Source organism: Orbicella faveolata, unplaced genomic scaffold, assembly GCF_042242905.1.
Source record: "Orbicella faveolata isolate gen_17 unplaced genomic scaffold, um_ofav_v1 contig_48, whole genome shotgun sequence".
NCBI lineage: Eukaryota > Metazoa > Cnidaria > Anthozoa > Scleractinia > Merulinidae > Orbicella > Orbicella faveolata.
This window is the reverse complement of record NW_028301578.1, coordinates 13,819,202-13,845,899: the sequence shown is the minus strand read 5'-3', so window position 1 is coordinate 13,845,899 and position 26,698 is coordinate 13,819,202. Positions and strand designations below refer to the sequence as shown.

Sequence of the window (26,698 nt, the reverse complement as noted above, 5' to 3'; positions counted from 1 at the left end):
GTATCGCTAGAATGTTATGTCCAAACAAGCGAGGAGGAACTGTTAAAAGCCGTCAGGAGGGATGGGGATGCGAATAGAGAAACAGCTGCCAACTTTAAAGCGAGGAGAAGAACTGAAAATATTCAAGACTGGAAAGAAAAGCCGTTATATGGACAGTTTGCAAGACAGGTGAAGAACAAAGAAGTGAGGAAACATGGACCTGGTTAAAAGAAGGAAAGCTCAAGAGAGAAACAGAAGCTCTTATCATTGCTGCACAAGATCAAGCAATACGAACAAACTATATTAAAACGATGGTTGTTGACAAGTCACAGAATGACCCGAAATGTAGAATCTGTAAGCAGAGTAACGAGACCATTAGCCATATTGTAAGTTCGTGCTCGAAACTGGCACAAAAGGAATACAAAAGGAGACATGATAACGTGGCTAGAGCAATCCATTGGGACCTGTCAGGAAAATGTGGGTTTGAACGAAAGGAGAGATGAGATGACCATGTTCCAGACAGTGTGCTTGAAAATGAGGATTACAAACTTCTATGGGACTTCAGTGTGCGAACAGACCATGAAATAGGGGCTAGGAGACCGGATTTGGTGATCATTGACAAGAGAGACGAGAACTGTCAGATTATAGATGTGGCAATTCCAGAGGATAATGGGGTGAGAGAGAAGGAAGATGAAAAAGTTGAAAAGTATCAAGATCTAGCAAGAGAAGTTCGAAAAATGTGGGGTGTGAGGACAAAGGTTATTCCAGTGGTAGTGGGAGCATTGGGATCAATACCACTGAGATTGAAGGACAATCTGAGAGCCATTGAGGGGGGCATTCCTGTTGGACTGATCCAGAGATGTGCATTGTTGGGGTCGGCAAGAATTCTTAGAAAGGTGCTGGAGATGTAGAAAGAAGAGAAAAAGTAAACAAGGGGTGTTTCTTGGCTTCCCTAGGCAACTTGTTGTTGCCCGGAGCCAATGACGAAACCAGCTTCAATATCATTAATAGCTGTGCGTTTTCTATAATAATAAAATTTATAACAAGTTATTTTAAATATTCTTAATTTCCCATTGTTGATTCCTGATTTGAAGAAAGTGTTCATGCTAAGTAAAACAGAATGTCAAAGACAACCTGAAAATTTCTGCGGAGCTAATTCAAAGAACACAATTTTTAACGGCATGCCTTGGGATCCATTTTACATAATGTAAGTGTTACTATCTAATCAATTCTTTACAGACATAAGAGCTTTTTATACTATAGGTCTAAGGTTTAACAACTAAACATAACTCTAGCCTTGAAGGTTTACTAAAACATTAATAGTTTTATGTTAGGCCAGTTGACAAGGATCGAACGCGAAATGGATGTTTTTAACCTCCTTTCAGCTAATAGCAAAGTTTCCTGGGAAAGAAATTGTACAAAATCAAAATCTTTTCTCACGCTGCATTTTCAGTTCAGGTATCTTTTCAGCTACATGCATGTAATGGAGAGGCATTTGCATTCCATTACTACTTGCTGAACACTCTCCGGGAGTAACCCCAAGTTTAGCAGAGCCTTGTCTTCCTAGAAAATTCAAAGGCTAGGCTGATTTGCATGCCGCGGCTGCACGATAAAACCTCATATTATGATCGTTGTATTCCTGTACACCTAGTGAAACGGACGAACAGGTTGAGCCTATTTCAGATTTGATACAACTTCTTCCGGAATTTCTAGTATAGCTTTCTAGTTCCTAGCAAATTTATAATTGTTTCTTTTTTCTAGGAGAAGCATTTCTTTAATTTGCTGTGTTAGCAAGTTACGCGGGAAAATCTCGCAGCAGCGCATTCACCACTGGGTGTGGATGCAAAGCAAAATCTCTCGCCACAGGGTGGTAAGGATGATCCACCGAGTCGGCTACCACAAAGAGAATCGAACACATTTCACTCAGCTAGCATGCATTTTTAAGTCTATTCAAATTTATCAGCTGGTCAATGTTATGTGATATATTGTCTCTCCTCGACACATTTCAGTGCTTCTGGGCAACCCACGAGACGCAGGGCGTCACACAGTTTTGTAATCGTTGCTCGCTGGTGACCAAGACTTTCCTTCCATGCTAAAAGCCCCTCGTAGCACTTTTCAGCAACTTTACAGTTCCTGAAATCCTCGTCCAAATTTCTAATGGCCATCTCATCCATTGACAGGTTTCGCAGAACGCGTTTCCAGTTACCTCCAACATAGGGGCTTATGAAAAAGCAAAGTCTCTCGGTCACCATTTCGTCAAAGTGGCCACAGTCTCCGGATCCTTCGCCTTGTGAAGAATCTGAAAAAAAGTCAGTTAATGGTTAGGATGATTTGCGACCTACATATTGGATCAGCCAGCGGAAGCCACTGTGTATCAGATCGAATTGCCTCTCGGTGGTGTGACCCCGGGGTGTGACCTGGCCAACAGTCCACTGTGAATGATGTCGAAAATCTTAGGGATAATCTCGAGAAAAACAAACGAAGAGCAGAAACAACCAAATCAACAACGGCCTAGAGACCGATATGCAATATATTCCATCAAAATGTTCCAATCTAGACTACTATAGGTATATATTTGCCTGGTTTTCCTCGGTGAACTGACGAGAAAGGAATCCTAACTCGTCTCATCTTGTCTCATCGCGTCGCGTTGTCTCGCATCGCGCCTTATCTTATCCGCTTATCCCAGTTTTCAGGTTTTGCCCGTATTTTCCTTTGTTTCTGTTTGTTTTTTTAGGAAAAGACATTTAGTCAAAGCTCGTTTAATTTATCTCTCTTAATAGCCAGATTTCCGCGTTCAGTAAATGCAAAGGAACATTTCTTTATTTTTCCATATATCTAATTTGGGACTGGAGGGGGTAATTTTTGTTGTTGTCGCTCTTGTCTCTTTGTTTTTGTTTTTGTTTTGTTTTGTTTTTTTGTTTTTTTCCATCTCTTGCCAGATGGTTCAGGAAATAGTTATAAGGTAAAACGATCTCCGAGATTTCTGAGTCCCTGTAGGTGCTAGTTGAAAACTCCATTCTCATTTTTATTAAATCAAAATTTATATATAAAAAAAAAAAAACCTGGAATCCTTCCTTCGTGACTGACATCTTCTTCTTCTGGCGCTCTCGATCTTTCAGCAATCGCACAAGCGCCACTAGGGGTAGTGTCACTTCGGCTGCCTTCTGCATTACTTTGCCGGATGCTCTGCCGCTATACAATCAAATAATACCAAATCAACTATGAGAAGTTGGAATCAATCTTACATGAAACCAGTTTGATCTACCATCTGTAATATAATTTACTACTGAGCGAAGCGTGGTAAGGGAGCCCACACCCACATTCACTCTACAACTCACTCTGGAGTAAAATTTGCCAAACTTCGTAACTTTAGTGATAAGTGAATAAAGATGCTGATTGTAAGTTCGGTAATGGAATGTGAAAGGCGAATTGATCAACATGACACGAGCGTGGGACAAGGGAAAAATCTGAGTCCCCGACAAGAATCGAACCTATGATCATGACTCCCAAACACCGGGAGGGCGCTCTGTCCCCTCAGCTACGAGAGCTCATGGAGAGCAAGGTCATTTAACTGAGTTCATATGTGACAGACGTCTTGCATACTGCTAGGATCAGCAATGTCGAAGCCATCATGAGTAGTGATAACTGAATAAAGATTTTGCGCGGTAATATAATGAAATGTGAAAGGTGAAGGTGAGTCCCTGACAGGAATCAAACTCCTCTTTCAAGTGGTTCAACTGAGTCACTCGAGACTCACTGACTTTCATTATCATTACATCATTAAATTTAGCAGGGGGCGCATTCCCTGCCTCTCATCAAAATAGCCTGTAGCTGTTGTGGATGGTCTGAACTTTTATTGAGACGATCTCGTAGCTAACCACCAAACCAAAACCTCAAATTCAAGATAAGGAATCTAAACATTTTATGGACAAAGGAGCTCGACTTTCTGTCTTCATGACCCCTGACTCAATAATCACAACTAGCACAGGCTAATCGATAAATTTAGTAACGAGCACTTTTCTCTACCCTCAAAGGCGTGAAGCCTGGATTCACGTAGATGGAATATTCGTGATCTTCTTCGCCGTCTTCCTGTTGAAACTTTACGATACAAGAAAACCCATTGACATCTCGACCGTCCTCTGGTTTCACAGCAAAATCACAGGAATCCTTTGAGCGAAACCCACTTCCGCTGGCTCTCCTGTAGTTGTATACCTGTACAAGTGATAAATCGAAACGACCTAGCTAGTCAGTGTTTTGGAGCATTCCTAGAGAAAAGGTTCAATTTTGCTGCTGTTGAAGATATGATTGTGAGAAAAAGAATATCAAAGGAACAAAACAACTCAATACCCATGTTCTTTTTCGCAGCTCACAGGGGCCGCGAACACAGGGGATTTGATACTGGACGTGTGACTTCATCTGGAGAAAGCGCAATATTCGTTCTAGGTAGTGGAATGACCTAGGTAATGTGTATGAAGGGTATATATCGCAGTAAATTGCAATCAAAAGATTGCGCCACCGTTTCTCAGCCCACACTCGAAGAGTCTACTTCTTTCCAACTTTACCCCCGAATACTGAGCCACAAGCTTACTGGATACATGTCCTGTTAAGTTATCAATTCTGTGGTGCTGGCTACTCCACTGGCAGGTTTAATTCCTTCCTCTGTTTTGTAATGTTTAGGATGTTGCTTCCTGTTAGGAGAGTTAAGGGAGGCGGCGTATGTGGCCGAGTGGTTTAGGGCGCTGAATTTGAAATCTGGAGGTCCCTGGTTCAAATCCTCCACCCTACCGCTATCTAGATTTGTTCTCCTTATTCCCGAGTTCAACTCCTCGACCGCATCGCGTAAATAACCAACTGGTCAGCCTCCCAGCGGGATTCTTAATAATTTGTGTTCTATTTGCATTAATTGTTTGTTTATTTACATTGTCCTCAATTAGCACAACAGTGCTAAATACATTTGACACTTAGATAACGTTAATATTTTATTCATGCCTTGCCGGGCCCTTAACGGGCCTAACGTTTGCCAGTTACTAAGCATTCATGACGGGACGTAGGGGCTTCTACTATAAGTACCGCAGAGAAATGGCAGGAAATTTTCCTAGCATTCCTTTCCAACTCTCTAAGTAGGGTTCTTCGTCTTGCGCCCAGGGAAGGCGTCATAACCTGTTTCAGTGACATGTCGATGATATTAAATAAGAAATAAACCAGAAAAAGCCGTTGGAATATGAGACAAGCTTTATAATGAAGTGACGATATTAGTAGCGCTTTAAAAGTAAATAGTGCGTTCGAGTCATTACCGATGCTTTCAAATGATGGCGGACTCCACCGACGCCAATAATCTGGAACAAAACAATGTCATTATATATCGGATCACGTCTAAACACACATGAAGAAATACTTGGGCAGGAAAAAAACGTGAGCGGACAAAACCGGGGAATGCCGATAAATCAAGTACTCCCCCAATAATGAAGGAATTACACAACATGAACCTTCCTCTGCTTCTCCCCCTGAACGAAGTTCAGATCTACAAACTGAACTTAAAGATGACAAAGTGCCTACGAATGGATGTTGAGCGCGGCGAGCAGACGTATGTGTCTTGTTTACTCAATGAAAGCCATCACAATAAACTCTGAGCTTGCATCGAGATGCTTGTCCGGGCGTAAAGGAGCGTTTGATTAATCAATCTAGCACAGATCTTAAGGAATAAAAACCCAGATGATCTGGAATACTTGTCTGAGTATGTCGTTGGCAGTGGGAGTCACGTGCAGTATTATCATGCTCGGCAATTGAAGTTCATATTGTGTAGAAAATATCGCACAATTACACAGCCGAGGGCAAAAAAACAAAGCGCGAGGAGAAACTTAGTACATGGAGCTAAGATAGATTGTCAATGCCTTAGTACTGTAGACCATGCACGGCTACCAATCGCTTGGCCAATGGCTCGTACACGCAACGAATCGTAAAAGTCCGTAAGTAACGACCTCCGAAAGAAGTGAGCCCACCCCCCATCCCCTGAAAATAGAGGAACTAAGGTTCAAAACTATAATTATTTTTCCAGTCAATAACCTAAATAACGTACGATAAACTGATGACGATTCAACTAGGGAAGGTATAACTTATTCCAGGAGGCGTCATGAAGCGCCTTGGTAAAACAAACCCCGCAAAATTTTCATCAAGTAACAGGAAGGTACTAACAGGACCTTGTCTTCAAATTGAAATTACTAAAATTGACAACTTTGCATCATTATTAACAGGAAGGCATATAAAAAACGTTTAATCAAATTGAAATTAAAAACTCGACCAGAGCAGTTAAATATTTATAAAGCACACTAACGTAGCAGTGCATCATGAACAGTACTGAACAGTTTAAGGTATCTTACATCACGGTCTTCATCTAAAGTGTCCAAGCATGTGCCAGCAACATAAATTTAACTGGATCGAAGAATTTCCAAACGATTTATAAGAATTCAGTGTTTTTACGAATTACACCCGCAGCCTTAGAGGAATACAGCCCTGTTCTCATAGAATTAAAAGACAAAAAACCAAAAAACACCAGGAAGAGATACCTACAGTAGAACTCATTTGCCTTCCCTCATAAGGTAAGAGATTCTCGCCCATGTCAACTTTTTTTTTCTCTGGTAAGTTCTCGCACGTTTAGAGATGCGCCACACTCGCGTTTTAGGTGCCGGCATCCCAACCAATGCATACCTAACTTTTTAAAAACTCTACTTTTAGCCCTCCACCAAATCTACACACGTGTATTTCACTTGTGGAAAACTTTCGATTTGGACAGTGCTTAAGTGAGAGATTCTCGCCACTATCAACTTTCTTTTCTCTCGTAAGTTCTCGCGCGTTTAGAGATGCGCCACACTCACGTTTTAGGTGCAGGGACCCAACCAATGCTTACATAACCTTTAAAAGACGCTATTTTTAGCCCTGCCCCAAATCTAGACACGTGTATTTCACTTGTGGAAGTCATTCGATTTCGACCTGCTTGGGTGAGAGATTCTCGCCACAATAAACTTTAGTTTCTCTCGTAAGTTCTCGCGCGCTTAGAGATGCGCCACACTCGTGTTTTAGGTGGGGGATCCCAACCAATGCTTACCTAACGTTTTAAAGGTGCTGCTTTTAGTCCTGCCCCAAATCTATACACGTGTATTTAACTTGTCGAAGTCTATTAATTTGGACAGTGCGTGGGCGAGAGATTCACGCCCATATCAACTTTCCTTTCTGTCGTAATTTCTGGCGCGTTTAGAGATGCGCCACACTCCCGTTTTAGGTGCAGGGATCCCAGCCAATGCTTACCTAACTGTTTAAAGATGCTACTTTTAGCCTAGCCCAAATCTACACACGAATATTTTACTTGTGGAAAACTATCGATTTGCAGAATGTTTGGGTTGGAGATTCCCGCCCATATAAACTTTCTTTTCAATCGTAAGTTCTCGCGTGTTTAGAGATGCGCCACACCCGCGCTTTAGGTGCGGGGATCCCAACCAATGGTTAACTTTTTAAGGATGCTGCTTTTAGTCCTCCTCCAAATCTACACACGTTTATTTTACTTGTGGAAGTCTATCGGTTTGGACAGTGCTTGGGTTGGAAAGTCTTGCCCAAATCAACTTTCTTTTCAATCGTAGGTTCTCGCACGTTTAGAGATGCGCCACACTCGCGTTTTAGGTGCGGGGATCCCAACCAATGCTTACCTAACTTTTTGAAGGTGCTGCTTTTAGCTTTCCCCCAAATCTACACACGTTTATTTCACTTGTCGAAGTCTATCGATTTGGACAGTGCTTGGGTGAGAGATGCACGCCCATATCAACTTTCCTTTCTGTCGTAAGTTCTGGCGCGTTTAGAGATGCGCCACACTCGAGTTTTAGATGCAGGGACCCAACCAATGCTTACCTAACTGTTTAAAGATGCTACTTTTAGCCTAGCCCCAAATCTACACACGTGTATTTCACTTGTGGAAGTCTATCAATTTGGACAGTGCTTCGGTTGGACATTCTTGCCCAAATCAACTTTCTTTTCAGTCGTAGGTTCTCGCACGTTTAGAGATGCGCCACACTCGCGTTTTAGCTGCGGCGATCCCAACCAATGCTTACGTAACTTTTAAAGATGCTACTTTTAGCCTGGCTCCAAATCTACACACGTGTATTTTACTTGTTGAAGTCTATCGATTTGGACAGTACTTGATTGAGAGATTCTCGCAACTATTAACTTTTTTTCTCTTGTAAGTGCTTCTGCGTTTAGAGATACGCCACGCTCGCGTTTTAGATGCAGGGATCCCAACCAATCCTTACCTAACTTTTTGAAGATGCTACTTTTAGCCTTCCCCTAAATCTTCACTTGCGTCTTTAACTTGTTGTAGTCTTTCGATTTGGACAGTTCGTGGGTGAAAAATTCTCGCCCATACCAACTTTCTTTTGTCTCGTAAGTTCTCGCGCGTTTAGAGATGCGCCACACTCCCGTTTTAGGTGTAGGAATTCCAACCAATGCTTACCTAACTTTTTAAAGATGCTACATTTAGTCCTGCCCCAAATCTACACACGTGTTTTTCACTTGTGGAAAACTATCGATTTGCAGAGTGCTTGGGTTTAAGATTCCCGCCCATATAAACTTTCTTTTCTCTGGTAAGTTTTCGCGCGTTTAGAGATGCGCCACACTCGCGTTTTAGGTGCGGGGATCCCAACCAATGCTTACCTAACCTTTTAAAAATGCTACTTTTAGCCCTGCCCTAAATCTACGCACCTGTATTTCACTTGTGGAAGTCTATCGATTGGACAGTGCTTAAACTCTGGGTCGGTTTCCAGGAACTTGGGCGATTTTTCCGTGTCCCAGGGACTCTAAACTAATTCGCGAAGACTGAGTTTTAGTGAAATGGATAAGGAAAAATTTTTTGAACGCTTGGTTATGAGAAGTCTGGCCGAAATATAGCCTCTTTGTGACTAGAAAGTCGCCGAGACTGGGCTACGCGAAGCATGATTTTTACCTACTTTGAGTCGATTTCCAGCAACTTGGGCGATATTTCCGAGTCCCAGGGAGTATAAATTAATTCGAAAAGACTTTGGGTTTCAGTAAAAGAGACAGCATAAAAATCTTTGAACGCTTGGTTATGGGCAGTCTGGCCGTAATATATCCCCTCCTTAACTCACTTAGTGACTAGAAACTCGCTGAGATTAGGCTACGCGCAGCGCGATTTTGATCAACTTTAGGCCGATATCCAGAAACTTGAGCGACTTTTTTTGAGTTTCAGAGACTCTAAACTAAACCGAGAAGACTTTGATTTTTAGTGAAATGGACAGAGGAAAAATCTTTGAACGCTTGGTTATGAGCAGTCTGGCCGAAATATAGCCACTTAGTGACTAGAAAGTCGCCGGGACCGGGCTACGCGAAGCGTGATTTTCACAAACTTTAGGTCGATATCCAGGAACTTGGGCGGTATTTCCGAGTCCCAGGGACCCTAAACTAATTCGAGAAAACACGCAAGTAAAAAAAAAAATAAATGGGCGAGAATCTTTAACCCAGGCATTGTCCAAAGCCACAGACTTCCACAAGTGAAATGCACGTGTGTAGATTTGAGAAAGGGCCAAATCTAGTTGAAGATCCCGATACCAAAACCGCGAGTATGGCGCATCTCTAAACGCGCGAGAAGTTACTAGCGAAAAGAAAGTTGATATAGGCGAGAATCTCTTAACCAAGCACTGTCCAAATCAATAGACTTCCACAAGTGAAATACACGTGTGTAGATTTAGGGGAGGTGTAAAAGTGGCATCTTTAAAAGGTTAGGTAAGCATTGGTTTCGATTTCCGCACCTAAAACGCGAGTGTGGCGCATCACTAAACACGCGAGAATTTACGAGAGAAAAGAAAGTTAATAGTGGCGAGAATCTCTCACCTAAACACTGTCCAAATCGATAAACTTCCACAAGTGAAATACACGTGTGTAGATCTGGAGGAAGGCTAAAAGTAGCACCTTTAGAAAGTTAGGTAAGCATTGCTTGGGATCCCCACACCTAAAACGCGATTGTGGCGCGTCTCTAAACACGCGAGAACTTAAGGCAGAAAAGAAAGTTAATATGGGCGAGAATATCCAACCTAAGCGCTCTCCAAATCGACAGACTTCCACAAGTGAAATACACTCGTGTAGATTTGGGGGAGGTTAAAACTAGCATTTTTTAAAGAGCCCCGTAACCACAGTTTGGGATCCACACACACACACACACACACAAAACGCAAGTCTTCCACATCGCTATACGCGCGAAAACACGCGAGTGAAAAAAAGATATAAATAGGCGAAAATCTTTAACCCCAGCATTATCCAGAGTGACAGACTTCCACAAGTGAAATAGAGGTGTGTAGATTTGGGTTAGGGCTAAAAGTGGCACCTTTAAAAAGTTAGGTAAGCATTGGTTGGGATCTCCGCACCTAAAACGCGAGTGTGGCGCATCTCTAAACTGGCGAGAACTGACGGGAGAAATGAAAGTTAATTTGGGCGAGAATTTTTAACCCAAGCATTGTCCAAATTGACAGACTTTTACAAGTGAAATAACCGTGTGTGGATTTGGGGAAGGGCTAAAAGTAGCATCTTTAAAGAGTTAGGTAAGCAATGGATGGAACCCCGCATCTAAAACGCGAGTGTGGTGCATCTCTAAATATGCTAGAACACGCGGGAGAAAAGAAAATTGACATGGGAAAGAATATCTAACCCAAGCACTGTCTAAATCGATAGACTTCCACAAGTGAAATACACTTGTGTAGATTTGGGGGAGGACCAAAACTAGCATTTTTCAAGAGCCTTGTAGGCATAGTTTGGGATCCCCACACAAAAAACGCGAGTGTGCCGCATCGCTAAACGCGCGAAAACACGCCAGTGCAAAAAAGTGCAATGGGCGGGAATTTTTAACCCAAGCATTGTCGAAAGCGACAGACTTCCACAAGTAAAATACACGTAGGTAGATTTGGGGGAGGGCTAGAAGAGGCATCTTTAAAAAGTTAGGTAAGCATTGGTTGGGATTTCCGCACCTAAAACGCGAGTGTGACGCATCTCTAAACGCGCGAGAACTTACGAGAGAAAAGAAAGTTGATAGTGGCGAGAATCTCTCACCCAAGCACTGTCCAAATCGACAGACTTCCACAAGTGAAACACACGTCTGTAGACTTGCGGGAGGGCTAAAAGTAGCATCTTTAAAAAGTTAGGTAAGCATTGGTTGGTATCCCGGCACCTAAAACGCGAGTGTGGCGCATCTCTAAATGCGCGAAAACTTAAGAGAGAAAAGAAAGTTGATATGGGCGAGAATCTCCAAACCAAACACTGTGCCAAGCGATAGTTTTCCACATGTGAAATACACGCGTGTAAATTTGGAGAAGCGCTAAAAGTAGCACCTTTAAAAAGTTAGTTAAGCATTGGTTGGGATCCCTGCACCTAAAACGCGAGTGTGGCGCATCTCTAAACGTGCGAGAACTTACGAGAGAAAAGAAAGTTGATATGGGCGAGAATCTCTCACCCCATGAGGGGACGCAAATGACTTCTACTGTAATTATCTCTTCCCGGCGTTCTTTTGTTTTGTTTTGTTTTTTTAAAATTCTATGAGAACAGGACTGTGTTCCTTTAAGGCTGTGGGTGTAATTCGTAAAAACACTGAGCTCTTATAAATCGTTCAGAAATTCTTCAATCCAGTTCAAATTTATGTTGCTGCCACATGGATGGGCACTTTAGATGTAGACCGTGATGTAAGATACCTTAAACTATTTTTACTGTTCATGATGCACTGCTACGTTAGTGTGCTTTATAAATATTTAACTGCTCTGGTCGAGTTTTTAATTTCAATTTGATTAAACGTTCTTTTTGCGCGTTCCTGTTAAAAATGATGCAAAGTTGTCAATTTTAGTAATTTCAGTTACTTGATGAAAATTTTGTGGGGTTTGTTTTACCAAGGCGCTTAATGACGCCTCCTGGAATTAGCTATAACTTCCCTAGTTGAATCGTTATCAGTTTATCGTACGTTATTCAGGTTATTATAAGGAAATTTTCCAGGTAGAAGTTTTTTCAAGGTAGAAACATCAACTCGGAAAAAAAATCGGAGTTCCAGATGGGATTTGAACCCACGACCCTCCATGATCTAGTGACTAGATCAAGGAGGGTCGTGGGTTCAAATTCCATCTGGAACTCGGATTTTTTTTCCGTGTTGATGTTTCTACCTTGAAAAAATTTCTATTCAGGTTATTGATTGAAAAAATAATTATACTTTTGAAGCTTATTTCCTCTATTTTCAGGAAATGGGGGTGGGCTAACTTCTTTCGGAGGTCGTTACTTACGGACTTTTACGATTCGTTGCCTGTACGAGCCATTGGCCAAGCGATTGGTACACGTGTATGGTCTACTAAAGCACTGACCATCTATCTTAGCTCCATGTACAAAGTTTCTCCGAGCATGATAATACTGCGCGTGGCTCCCACTGCCAAAGACATACTCAGACAAGTATTCCAGATCATCTGAGTTTTTATTCCTTAAGATCTGTGTTAGATTGATTAATCAAACGCTCCTTTACGCCCGGACAAGCATCTCGATGCAAGGTCAGAGTTTATTGTGGTGGCTTTCATTGGGTAAACAAGACATTTATGTCTGCTCGCCGCGCTCAACATCCATTCGTAGGCAATTTGGTATCTTTAAGTTCAGTTTGTAGATCTGAACTTGGTTTAGGGGGACAAGCAGAGGAAGGTTCATGTTGTGTAATTCCTTCATCATTGCGGGATTACTTGCATTGATTTATCGGCATTGCCCGGTTTTGTCCGCTCACGTTTTTTTCCTGCCCAAGTCTTTCTTCGCGTGTGATTAGACGTGATCCGATATATAACGACCTTGTTTTGTTCCAGATTATTGGCGTCGGTGGAGTCCGCAATCATTTGAAAGCATCGGGAATGACTCGAACGCACTATTTACTTTTAAAGCGCTATTAATATCGTGACTTCATTATAAAGCTTGTCTCATATTCCAACGGGCCTTTCTGGTTTATTTTTTATTTAATATCATCGACATGTCACTGAAACAGGTTATGACGCCTTCCCTGGGCGCAAGACGAAGAACCATAGTGAGAGTATATAAGGAATGCTAGGAAAATTTCCTACCATTTCTCTGCGGCACTTCCAGTAGAAGCTCCGCGCGTCCCGTCATGTAGCTTTAACGAAACAGATATAATATAAAATGATATGTACATGAAAAATGTGAAAGACCACGATGTGAAAGAAACCAGAAGTAGATATTTTTGCCATCTGAGCCAATCGTTCTCAGTCTTAGTATGAGATGTTTTCACGAAAACAAGTTACAGTTTATACCTGGGTATCGTTGGTCTTGTCCAATTCCCAGCCATCTTCAAGATTGGTGAGTTTTACTGTGATCACTGTGTTGTCACTGATCATTCTGAAGGGCTTCTCTTTCGCTGGCTTCGATTCAGGAAACCGTTCTCTATCTTTCAACTCCACGCGCTTGTAAAAAGGAAGACACATTTGGAAGTAAATGGCAACGACATACTAGTGTGAGACCAAAGAAGTATACCAATTGCATATAAAACAACAAACAACGTCTACAAAGAAGATTTGTAATTCTCTCTGCTGTACCATTCAATGCCCCATCCATCCCTCCATCTATCCATCTATCTAGTTTATCAATCCTTAATTCTCAAATTCATTAAATTTCAAGTTTAAGCGAAGGAACCAGGACCGTGTCGGTATTTGGATATCGGAACTTATAAATAAGCATAGATTTTTATGGTCTTATTTCTCCGGCCGTACTCTCCTTAGGTTTTGTTCGATTGAGAAGATATATCAAACACTCAAGACAGTGTTTAACCACATTTCCAATACTCCGTCGAGCGTCGTTTTTTTTCGCTTCTCTTCTCGGTGTTCGGAAATATGATCAAACATAGTCTCTCGTGTTTAATATATTACACCCATAAATAACAAAAATCTATTCTATCGATTCTATCCACCGGTCCATCCATCCATCTCTGCCTATATTCAAAGAAGACGTTGATGGATGTATTCGTGTATACAAATGACCTGTGCGTGGATTGCTGTGCATGCACATTTTAGCACTCTACCTTTTTCTCGCATTGAGTGGATCACCTACCCTCTTAGAATCCTCGTTATCACTGTAGACGTAAAATCTTAAGTAAATAAGGTCGCTTCTAGGATCTGGTCTGCTGGTAAAAACTGTCGCTCTCTTCCTCTTTGGCCCGCCACAGGCAAATATGCTCCAGAGAGAAAACGTCTTGGTTTTTATGCGAACAGAGTCCTTTTCCACCATAAACCAACACTTGGACTGACTGCTTTTTTCCGATTTATTGGGCACTCTCTCCCAGCTTAAGCGACCTGGTAGCAGATTATGAATGCATGTTGACCTGCCAGTCACTACAGACAAGCCCGGTAATGTGGCTGTGCTATTGCCCGATAGCTATGCCTATGTCTATAGCTATTTTTACCACAATTGCTACTAATCTCGCAATCTGATTGGCTAATTTGCCGTTGTCGGTAAAAGTCCAGACAACGCTGCTCACGTCGTCAATGTGTCACGTAATGCCTTTTTTCAGCTCGCACTCTGAAAAAAACATTTTCTTTGACGTTGATATTGTGGTAAAAAATGTACTTGTGGCTTAGCGTTTCCTGTAAATTTATCGACAACGATTCGCGTCATCACAGTGGTGAAAATGTTGTGAACTCACGAGGCGCAACCGAGTGATTCCACAACATTTTGACCACTATGATGACGCGTACTCGTTGTCGATAAGAGTACAGACAACGCTAAACCACATTCGATTTGTTAAACATAGTTTATAACTGTGCCTATGCCTGTGCTTAGGTTTGTACCTGTGTCTATGCCTGCGCAAGCTAAGCGATTTCAACTTTTGTCAAGAACCAAAACTTTTTAGATCTATACGCAGTTTTTTGGTATTACTGGAGATTATGAGTGTGAGAAGAAATCTAACCTCTTGATTAGTGTTGAAAAGTAAAACAAGAGAGAGCTTAAGTGTAAAACAAACGAACAAACATACTATCACTACCTTCGACTCCAGCAGAAAACCTGCTACATCTGTAAACAGTTATCGATTCCTTTTTAGCTTCGCTTAAGCAGAGGCAATGCGGAACGATAATTTCTACAGGCTTTGACAGGTGGATGTCATGAGGCCCGCATTCAACCACGGGAGAAATGAGAGTTCTATTGGGTGCTTCCGGGATATTCCGCAACAATGTTGTCTCGTCTGAGAACACTCTAAAGAAGACGGGTTGATTTATTCCTGCGGGAACTGCACCGCTAGGAACAATAATACGCACGTCAGAGTTCAAAGGCGCGCACAATTCTCCACCAGTATTGGTGAATGTGGCCTCTATATTTGTGATGTATTTTGGAAATGACGTGGGAACGTGATTGCTCAGAGTTTCGTTGCTGCAGTTCGATGAATCCTGATCTGCTTCATTTTCAATCTGAGAAAATAAAATAGTAACCAAGACGTCACGGATAACAAGGTTGATCCCTTTTAGTCAAACTATTCTCGCTTTTTGACTGGTCCTTACTAACGATCTATTCGAGGATCTCACTCAATTCACAGACGTACAGATAACTTCATTAAAATCTTTTCTTTTTTTATCATATAAAACAGATATATTCCATGTTGCCGTGCGTCTGTTCAGTAATAGATCACAGAAGACGTCAAAATGTGGTAAGAACATTAGTGACGACTCATGTGTCACGTTCTTTTCGAATTCCTCACCACATCTTGACGTCATCTGTTGTTAAATTATGGAACTGTTAAGTCCACATTAGACTGCAGTACAAGTTGCGTCGTTATCAAGCTTAATTGGTTTATTTTACTTTATTGCCTTGTTAAACTGTTACTTGGGGATCCAGTCGTTAACATGAAGCTAAGATGCTTCCACATATCACAAAAAAATATAAGGCTAAATGTAAAGTAACCTGAAGACTTGGAGACCTAGAGCTGCTAGAGGAACTGTTTTCTAGTTCTTCAATGCCATCCAGTGTATCAACCACATAAGCTGAATTGCTTTGTCCCATAATTTCCTCATTGGATATTCTAAGGCTGTAAAAAGGTTTAATTAAGTAAAGTGAATTAGAGAACGAATACATGCTGTAAAAATCAGCCCTTACGTATAACATATCTCGTATATCAATAATATTACGTATATCAATATCTCACAGGTACGAGAGCCAAACTGATTTAAATACACTGGTCAAATGTCTTGCCAGTACGACCCAAGCCATGCCATGCCATGCCATGCCATGCTGTGCTCTGCTCTGCTCTGCTCTGCTCTGCTCTGCTCTGCTATGCTATGCTATGCCATGCCATGCTATGACATGCTATGCTATGCTATGCTATGCTATGCTATGCTATGCTATGCTATGCTATGCTATGCGATGCGATGCTATGCTATGCAATGCCATGCCATGCCATGCCATGCCATGCCATGCCATGCTATGTCATGGCATGTCATGTCATGCTATTCTATGCCATGCTATGTCATGCTATGCTTCAATATTTCATTCCATTTTATTGTGTACTAACTAAAACTTACAAATGGTGCTTCCACACAAAAACGCCGATGAACACAATGAGTGTAATGACTATAAGGGATCCTGTGACAGCTGCTGGTAAAGTGGGGTCACCTTGTTTGTCTTTAGGCGCCTCTTTATATCTTTCTGCCATTAAATAACACAAAATGATAAACTTAAGGGTATATTTAGGAAATTACAAAACACGAGGCCTTAACAGACTCGCAAAATAGGGAGCCGAGAAATTTATGCTCTCTATGATGATATTTTGTGCTTCTTGGGAGCGTTTTTGGCCAATAAGTTAAACCTTTGAAGAAGGTGGAAGTAACGAGAACCGGTCGTTTACGACGAGGAGTTCTCGCAAGCAACCTGACGCTGAGCCAATAGAGACCCGGTCGTTTTCCTTAGTATTTATCATAAAGCTTCCAACCACAGTCTTTCTCAACGCTCTTTCCAAAGCGTTATATCCGAGATCTTTATCAGCGAATATTTATATTTAAGGTAAATATGATCAAGAAGTATTTCAAGTTTAAGTAGTAATACTTTTACCTAATCGTACCTTAATTCTTTTTGGTGCGCTTTTGCGACATATCAAGCGAGTTTTGCCGAGCCATGGTGCGCATTTTAGCGAGAAGCGAGAAGTAGTCGAGCAAAAATACCCAGGGCGAGATCAGACAAGTCTAATATGCCGCAAAAGCACGCCAAAAAGGTTCGATGGGGTATTTACCGTACCCAAATACCGCCATTGTATCGTAGCCATACCCGTCCAGTAGGCACGCCTTCTGATTGGCTAATCGAGAATTTGGGTGCAGTATGAGTCAGAATCTTTGGGTGGTCACTTACGAGAACTTAACACACAGAGAGCTTTTGATTCCAGAACCTGAGTAATAATTTAAACATGCCCAGGGATTCACAAAGAAGAACTTCGACTGCAACAGATCATTTATTTTAAAAAAACCCAGGAGAAAGGGTTTTGGAGGAGTCTTCGCTATGATGTATAAATACGATTATGTCTATTTAATCGACCATACAGGCGCTGTCTAAGTTTCTCAGAAAAACAACTTGAAGACGATAAACAATGTTTAATAGTCACTGATGATTTCCTTGGAGACCCTGAAACAGCTGGAGCGAGGGCAAGTGGAAATTACCGAATTAATTAATTTTCAATAACAAAACAGTTAATTTTTAATCGCAAAACAGTTAATAATTAAATTTATGGTTCACATTGAAAAATACGACTTGTTGTGCACAAGCTACTTACTGTTACATGTAGTCACGTTGCCTGACCATGTTCCATCTGCTCTGCATGAGCGCAAACGAGACCCAGCCATTCGGTATCCTGTGTCACAAGCAAGTGAAGCCTGGGAACCAAATGAGGATCCGCATGAAAGAGAGGTTATGGATCCATGAATTGGTGGCTTGAGGACTGGGCATGACCTTCCTGTGGATTAGTATGTTTTTCTTAAATGGACGTTCAGAGAATAACATCCTCTCAGCTCTTTAGCAAATAAGAAGCTCAATCTTAATTTTAGCCCTAGTCATTTTAGGAAACGCCGCTGTAGACATTCCAGATCGGAATTGGTATGTCACGACGATTTGAGAAAATAACGAAAACGAAAGAAAATTGTTTTGTAGCCTGTTGTGTGCTTTGTAGGCTTTGTAACAGAACAGAATATATCCAAGAAAAGAAACGCATGAGGTTAGAAATTTTCTTCAGCTCTCTTGAGTACAATTGCGTTCATATCCGGGAGGGGGGTACTCCCAGAAAAGTTGGGTGGGAATGTGCAGCCCACTTCCCAAATTCCTTACCCTATTTATGACCAAAATCTGTGAGTTTTGCTACCCTAGTTATGACCTGGCTAAACATTCGATACCCTATTTATGACAGTTGCGCCTGGCACAGTTGCCCTAAACATAATTTATGAAAGGCTTTTGTTCATGGTCTTGTCGATAATGATGAAAAAGCAGCCGCTTCTAGGAAACATACCCAATTCAAGACTAGAGTGCTAAAACCATACCCTATTTATGACCAAAATGGCCAAAATGGATACCCTCTTCCTGACCAAAACGGCTGAAAAACCATACCTTTTGGGGCCGCACATATTTATATGTAGCCCATATAAGAGAGTACTCCCGGGTTCATATAGTGCGTCAAAGTGAAACACAGTGCAAATCAATATGACTTATACCGTGACCGTTTTATGACTCTTGCGCGCTGAATTGCTATGGCTGGTTTAGTTTTACTTTGTAAGAAAATGAACTGTCTTCAAACCAATTTGATACTGGCATGGCTCTGACCAAAGCACATTTTAACAGGAGCCACAAAAAAGGGAAGATAATTCACTAATTGCGATTAAATGCTTTATGATTTATGCTAATTATGATCATTTTTTATAGCGATGATAATTATTGTTAACAATTTTGATAGTTTGTTTTAATCAACAATGGCAAGTGCGATGACTTACTTTCTACTTGCACGATAAAAGTGCAGAAAGCTTGATTTTCATTGTTGTCTATCGCGGAATACCGTACATTATACAGACCGATACTAAGGTTGACAGGAGGACGAATGGCAGGGTAGCTGATAGACACGTGACCAGAGTTGTCAGTCGCCACTGGTTCATTCCATGTGAGTAAGGCGCTGGACGAACATTCAGTAGCATGGAACACCATACTTTTGGGGCAGGTGTTGTTGAAGGAAGGTGGTGTGTTATCTGTAAACGACGATAGCAGTTCAACTTATCAAAAGAACATAATATTTCGGCTGATTATCGAAACCCGTCTTCATTCCTAATTGCCATTTTAATTTTGCAGATGCCACGAAACACTTTCGAATCATTTGGACCCAGAAATTCTACAAAGCAAAACAGATTAAGTTTTTGGGGACGAAGTACAGTACTGTAAGAGAAGAAGAGGATTACAATTATCAATTCAATTGATTTTGTGACTGCATGTCAAGGAACCAAAACTGCCAATCTAGTGAAATGAAGAATTGTTAGTCCTTATGATAAGATTTACTCAAAAGTGCAGTTAGTTAACATTCCTGGTGTGTGCTAAGCTCATCATGAGTTCTGTTTTGAAATCGATCAAACAATAGTTGGTTTAGCACCTCACCTTTGCACTGAGGCTGTGTGCCCGTCCATTGTCCACTGCTGTTACATGTACGAGTTGCTGACCCAGTCAGGATGTACCCGCTGTCACAAAAAAAGTGACAGGAGTGTCCTGGCAAATTATCACACGGCGCTAAGCTTCCTTGGGCAGGGGCGGTCAACTGAAGACAGCGATTTACTGTTTCACAAATAAAATAACAAAAATATTGAATTACGGAAGACGATGCGTCGCTTTTGAGGTCCGGGGAGCAGCACATGACCGCAGGTTATATTTCTAGCACTGTTTATATTCCACTCGCCAGTCCACCTCAATGCTACTTTTGGACTAGTCTCCTCCGCAGCCGTTTTTTGGGATGTCACGCAACGCTCTCCCCAAAAGCACTAAGTATGAAAGACGAAACCGAGAACAAAGCTTGGGAGTCAGACTGGCATTTACACTGTTTTTGTTGTTGCATGTTATGCGGAAATTGAGGCGCTGAGCTTGGTTAGCTTATTTCTCGCATATAGCTCACAGAGAACGTATGTATCATAGTTAACCGGATGGATCAGCTGACACTCTTCAAGAACGTGCGCACGGGTGGAGGAATAGACGTCTTTTTCTGCAACGGCTTGAGACTATAGGTTTACACTAGAGGAGATTTTAGAGTATTCGGTTCCTTAAGAGTTTACATTGAAAGGATATTTGGGTTCCTAACCGTTTACACGATAGACTTGATTGCCTTGACCTGTAACAGAATGAGGTAAGCAGCGACTGTCATATCATCAATGGCCATCAATGTGACTACGACTGAGACTACTAGGTCCGTCATTTTGGTTCAATCGCAAACTTCAAAGATCGCAGGTGGAAAGAAAGTCGTTTACACGACAAAACTCTCCGGATTCAAACGTTTTCAGATGCAAATTCCAACCCTCCCCCCTCCCCACCCTTTAAACAACATTATTTTTTTGTCATTTCTTCGGCTCTTCATAAACATAATAGAATAAAATTGTATGTCGTTTTTTAACTTCCACTAATTGACTAATTGCCAAGTTAGGAAAAGATAATGTACATTTCGCGGTCGCATTATTATTTTTAAACTCCAGATTTTATATCATGCCTTCACAAACGCTTTCAATTGTAAGGAATGCTGGAAATGGCGTTTTGGAGGCTAAAATAGACCCCACCTAGAATCACTTGCCAACCAGCCGATGATGTCGAAAGCTATTAAGGTGTACGAAGGGTAATACTCAGTACATCAGCTTTTGAAACATGCTCAACTCGTTATTGTTCAGAAGCGTGATGTTATTATGTTAACCGTGTTTGGCCTGGCATGTAATTCCAATTTGCCAATCTTCCTGTATTTTCTTTTTTAACTTTTCCTGAAAAGTACCCTTTTGCACTAACTTTCTTTGTTTATACATATTAACGGCGGTTTAGAGTCAGCACTCGAATCAAGATGGCGGCCATTCAGAATCCACGTCATATAAGGTTAGTCAAGCCACATTACAAGGGAAGCCGGGGGGACAAAGGCCAATGATGGGGGCTTCTCTGAATGAATTACATTCAAGAACCTAACGCTCTGCTTCCTTGAATTACTATCATATCCCGCTTCTTAATATCTTCTTACAAGAGCCAAACAACCAGGGACCAGTTAGCTAGATATAGGTACATACAGTAGTTAACAAGATTGAAGCAACTAAACACAAGGATCCCTCACCATGGTCACATGTTTTCCCATCAGACTTTAGAACGATGCCCGTTGGACATGCGCACTGGTAGCCTCCTGGCTTTAGAAGGCGAAAATCGCTACAGAGTCCATTGTTCTGAGAAAAATTATGAGAACCTGATAATAGACAAACAGAAATGAATAGCCACTCCTACCTTATTCAGAAGAGAAAATCACTGTTAATTTTTAAGAATTAATACAGTACTAGAGATTTTCCAATCTTTTGCACGTTGTTATTTTTTTAATTAAAGTTTTTATTGCATTATGATTTTAACTATAATTATTAGCAGTTACACTTATTCGTACATATATACAGGGAATACGTTTTAAGGAAATTAAATTGGCAAACGAAACACCAACATATTATAAATGGATACTTTGCTATAACGAAGTTCATGGTAATTCAATTTCTGAGTTTATTTTTCACAGTTATTGTCCGCAAGCAACACCAACGTGTGTAATGATAAAACTTATAATAAGCTAAGTACGTGTACCTGAAAATATTAAGGCTTGATCAAATACGTGAATGTCCATCGGTTTTTGGAGGCCACTGACTACGATTTCCTGGTTTCCACTGCTTAAGTTAAAACGTGAAATGCTCGTGGTATGCCAATCAGTCCAATATAACATGTCCAGATACACCGCCAGTCCATATGGATGGATATTAACCGCAGATAACATTATTAACTGTCTGTTTCTTCCATTGAGGTCTGATACCTCGATTTTGTCAAGTTTAGCATCAACCCAAAACAAGCGATTTGTGAGTTGGTCGATAGTAAGTCCATTTGGCCAGACAAGGTTTCGTGTTACAATGGTTCGTCTCGCTGAACCATCCATCTCAGCTTGTTCGATCCTCGGATTAGCGCCCCAGTCTGTCCAGTACATCATGCTGAAAGCAACAACGAACACTTTAAACGTTTCACATTATTCTTACAATTACGGACGACCAGATGATGCAAAATTACCGGCGATTATTCAGTTTAATTTGTCTCTTTATGTCAAGCCATTTTTAAATTAACTGGGAATTTTTGATACTAATTATGCAGAAGAGTACTCACTCCCTCACTTAGATGTAAACGTCTGCAACCTTGCTTGCAGTGTCGCTGATTTCTATAAACAGACACCAATAAAATGATAACAAATAACAACCCTGAAATGTGGTTGGTGCATAAACTGCTTTATTTTGCACTAATTAATCTGCAAAGTTGTAATCGGACAGTTACCTGAGGTAATTTACAAATCACAACATTGATTACAATCATCATGGTAACCGTTCAAATGAGTGATTTTGTAAAAAAATTGTTGCAGTTTATCTCTGCTGGCTGTTTTCAAAGAGTCTTGACAGCCATTTTAAAGGTATTTTTCAAAAGTAACTTTTACCTTTTTTGGAAATTGTAATGGTTATGATTAATTTAGGAAACAGGGCATCGTGTCGTCCAATTCTGTCTTTTTACTTGTGATTAATCAAATCGCTTCACGCCTCACTCCCTTTTAACGGTCGTCCGATATTATTAATCACTCATATGATTGCAGACGAATTGGATTCCATTCGATCCTATTACCATAATAAACTATAACAAAAATATCGTAATGTTTACACACCGATTTGATTCCACTCGATCCTATAGCTGGTTTTCAGTGTCACGCCATTCAAAATAGAGCAAAATAAAAATCAAAACCGTTCAATGGATAAAGTTCAGAATCTGGTAAATAAACGAAGGTAAGACTCTCGCCAAGATTCTGGTCACAGCAATTTTTCTTATGCAAGATATGCGGATAAATTTTTTACCCAAATTTATAGAGATTTGTACGGAGACGCCATGCTGTTGCCCATACGAATGGGCACCAACATGGCGGCCGGAAATCAACAGAAACATCTGTCACTGAGTTTTGCTACAAAAGTGTGAATTTATCCCTCGGGAAACTCTGAAACATTAAAATAATACTTTTTTTAAGACATGAACTGTTCAGATAGCCAAATTCCCCGAAATAAGTCACTTTTTTAACCATCATGACAGCTCTCTAGGCCGTCATATAAATGCCGCGTCACGCAAAAGCTTAGAAATTCAAGCGTAGTGTATTACAAAACCAAGAACCCATTCGGAGCAGAAATTTGTATGAATATTAGTTTTCAGCTGCTCTTATACATCATTAAAGTAAAATCTCAGGAGGATCAATAGTTTTGTAGTTTGAATTTTCGTGACGTCGTGTGAAAACCAGCTATTACCATAATAATCAGTAGTAAAGATATCGGAATGTTTACAGACCGAATTGGACTCCACTCCATCTTATTACCACAATGAACTGTAAATAATAATATCGTCGTGTTATACAGTGGTGTATGCATCTTACCCATTTCTCTCATCAAGTACAATGGCCCTGGGCTCATCAAGTCCATCTTTGATCAACAGTTTCCTTCCAGTTCCATCAAGCCGTCCTACTTCAATCCTATTGGTCCCTGTATCTGTCCAATAAATATTTCTTCCCACGTAGTCAATGGTTAATCCATCTGGCGATTGAACATTGCAGCGAAACAAATTGTTCACTGAGGTGGCATTGAAAAATGCGCTGATGATTCGACCTTGAGCAATGTCTGACCAGTACACTCGATCTTCAACGGGATCATAGTCCAGTGCAACAGGTTGCTGATTGTCAGGATGCTTGAGCAAAGTTAATGGAATGAAAGACTTGGAGTCCAGTGGAATATAATTGGTAGATTTGTTGTCAGCGTCGGTAAAAATAATAAACTTCTCGACTCCTGCAGTTAAGTTGAAGAAAACTGAGTCAAGGGAAATATGCCATACGCAAACTAATATTCACAAAAACTGTACTCAAAAGCGTTGCGTGTCTCATTAATTTTTTATAATTGAGGTATATAAAAAATACACATTACAGTCCTCGTAATATTGATAGAAACCAACAGTAAGTAAGATACAATTCATGGGTAGCCTGACTGAAACGAGAGAGTGGGGACGATAGATTGAACGTGTGTAAAGAACACGATCAGCTGACTGGAACCTTAATAAATTCTAAAGTATTTTGGAGGACACGCTTAACTGATGTAACCAGCTCTATAACTAATTTCTTCAAGCAATTCAAGTAGGACAAGCGCCTTCTATCTGGCTTTCCTTTGTGTTAGAACGCTGTGGTGAAAATTTGGCCTGGTGATTATTTAACAAATAAAGAAGTCCTGACTGTGCTCTCGGTTCTGTTGTAAAGAACCCTGGAAGCCGTAAAGCACAAAAGAAGTGTAGGCAAAAACAATAATAATAGTAATAATAATGATGATAATAATAATAATAATAATAATAATAATAATAATAACAATAATCACTTTATTTAAGTGTCGATGTATTTAGCACTAATGTGCTAATTGGGGACACTGTACATAAAGAAACAAATATTTCAAATATAACATAAACTATTAAGAATCCCAACTGGTGGGAGGCTGACCAGTTGGCTATTTACACAACGCGGCCGAGGAGTTGAACTCGGGGCTACCGAGAACAAATCCAGATAGCAGTAGGGCGGAGGATTTGAACCAGGGACCTCCAGATTTCAAATCCAGCGCCCTAAACCACTTGAGAAATAGTCGAGTGTTTCTCCCTAGTTCTTGAGTCAAATTTTCAAAGATTTCTTCCAGATTTTTTTTCCAGAATTTCAGGAGACTTTTCGGTTGAATGATTTGTATTTCGGATTTCAACCGGTTTCGAACTTTCTGAACACGTTCTCGAGAAATAACCAATTAAAGCATTCGCTCCCGTTTTGAAATTTCCGAAACCTTTTTGCCAAATGGAAAGCGACCCTGTTACAACCATACTTGCGCTGCATGTTGTTTCATAACGCTAGGAGACCAAATTACGTAATTAGTGGCTCGCCATCGACGTTTGGCTAATTATGCTCCGATCGCGATTGCATGTTCCGATATTTTTTGAGTTCAGGAATGTTATTCAGAGAACAAGCCATGTTGGCTAAAATCGTTCGCTCCTATTGTGCCACTTTTGACAACTTACTTGCAGAGACATTCATAGTTTCCATGTGAATCAACATTATCGCCACCGACAGCGAAGATATCCAGTAGCTGGAACTCATGACAGCAGCAAATTATTGTAGTACCTGTTTCTAAAGACAAAACAACATCATCGACTTTCGTAATTTGACAAGAAACGTTTCAAAACCTGTTCGCAGAAAATTAACAAGAAAATCTACATCAATCGTACTAAAACGAGCTACACGAAATAAAGAGGTTTGCAGTTAAACGAACTTCAAGGACTATGTTAATACACTACCACCGCCAATACTTAAAAGGAAGACTTGACCTTCCTTCTAGGAGCTTGCACGCCCTTGGATGGAAAAGTATAAAAGGTCTCCTGACCTATCAAACAGTTATCACGGTGCGTAGGGAAGAAGGAAACCCCAGACTTGGATACGAAAAACACCAGCTCGACATTTTTTGAAATGTAAAGTTGCGCATCTGACCGTGAAACTTCCAATTTCTATATATAGCGGGGATTTTCCCCTTTTAATTTTCGAGCACGCGATGAATGTTAATTCGAAAAGTGGCGTCTATTAACTCTGATGGTGGTTTTCGAATGTTGCGCATGAGGATAAGCTTTTCCCTGGGAGTGTATTTTTTCGTTTGGAAGGACATTGCAACTGATCCGAGCGGGGAACGCTCTGAAAACCTGAGGAATCTAACTCCGCAGGAGAGCACTGCTCGGCTTGCGGAAACGGAAACTCGTCATAGTTCACGCCCAGTGCGACGTATAATGCTGACTCACCTAACAATCAGAACAGAGGCAGAATTCGTCTGATGCCCGTCTTTATACTCGCAAGTAGATTATCCGTCTCAGGCAAATTCGTATCTTAGTTCATCGCTCGAGTCGCACTGAAGCAAACAGTTCGTCTTGAAGTTTAATCCATGTTATGCCTGTCCTTATCATATAGACACAACTGTTTTACTGGCAAATACACCACTCGTAAAATTCAAGATATTGATGATCGACTTCTCTGATATCATGTTTGACCTTTAAACTGTACTTAAATTTATTGATATGTGACCGAAACATCTTCGGATCTTCCTTTAAGATCATCGGCAATCTTCGGTTATCTTCGGAAATATTCAATAATCATCGGACATTTTCGGAAGTATTAGTAAACGTTCGTGTGGCCTTTGGACAATTTTTAGAGAATTTGGGAAATCTGCGGAGAGTCGTCGGAAATCTTCGGAAAATGGTCAAAAACGTTACCAGTGTGTTCATACAATAAACAAAACTAATACATGGTTGCTTGCAGATATGGAATATCTCTTCTTGCTCAACTATGAATCTCTTCACTGCGCTCACTCGT

At 40.8% G+C, this 26,698-nt stretch overlaps 1 protein-coding gene across 2 annotated transcripts; it reads right to left on the bottom strand.

The window, feature by feature from the left end:
- Positions 1-1,896: 1,896 nt before the first annotated feature.
- Positions 1,897-25,806, bottom strand: LOC110039652 (uncharacterized). Of its 2 annotated transcripts, XM_089281265.1 has the most exons (16): positions 25,639-25,806; positions 25,363-25,471; positions 23,702-24,107; positions 21,844-22,238; positions 21,341-21,466; positions 19,648-19,821; positions 18,999-19,247; positions 17,795-17,974; positions 16,557-16,680; positions 15,940-16,063; positions 15,029-15,449; positions 14,098-14,339; positions 13,305-13,454; positions 4,006-4,191; positions 3,042-3,171; positions 1,897-2,278 (listed from the first exon to the last, which is right to left on the bottom strand). In XM_089281265.1, the coding sequence occupies exons 2-16, from the start codon at positions 25,439-25,441 to the stop codon at positions 1,953-1,955; spliced, it is 3,312 nt and encodes a 1,103-aa protein (XP_089137391.1). In that variant the 5' UTR covers positions 25,442-25,471; positions 25,639-25,806; the 3' UTR covers positions 1,897-1,952. The 2 variants fall into 2 exon arrangements, with proteins under 2 accessions (XP_089137391.1, XP_020600445.2); XM_020744786.2 differs by having other exon boundaries at positions 25,363-25,806.
- Between the last annotated feature and the right edge of the window lie 892 nt (positions 25,807-26,698).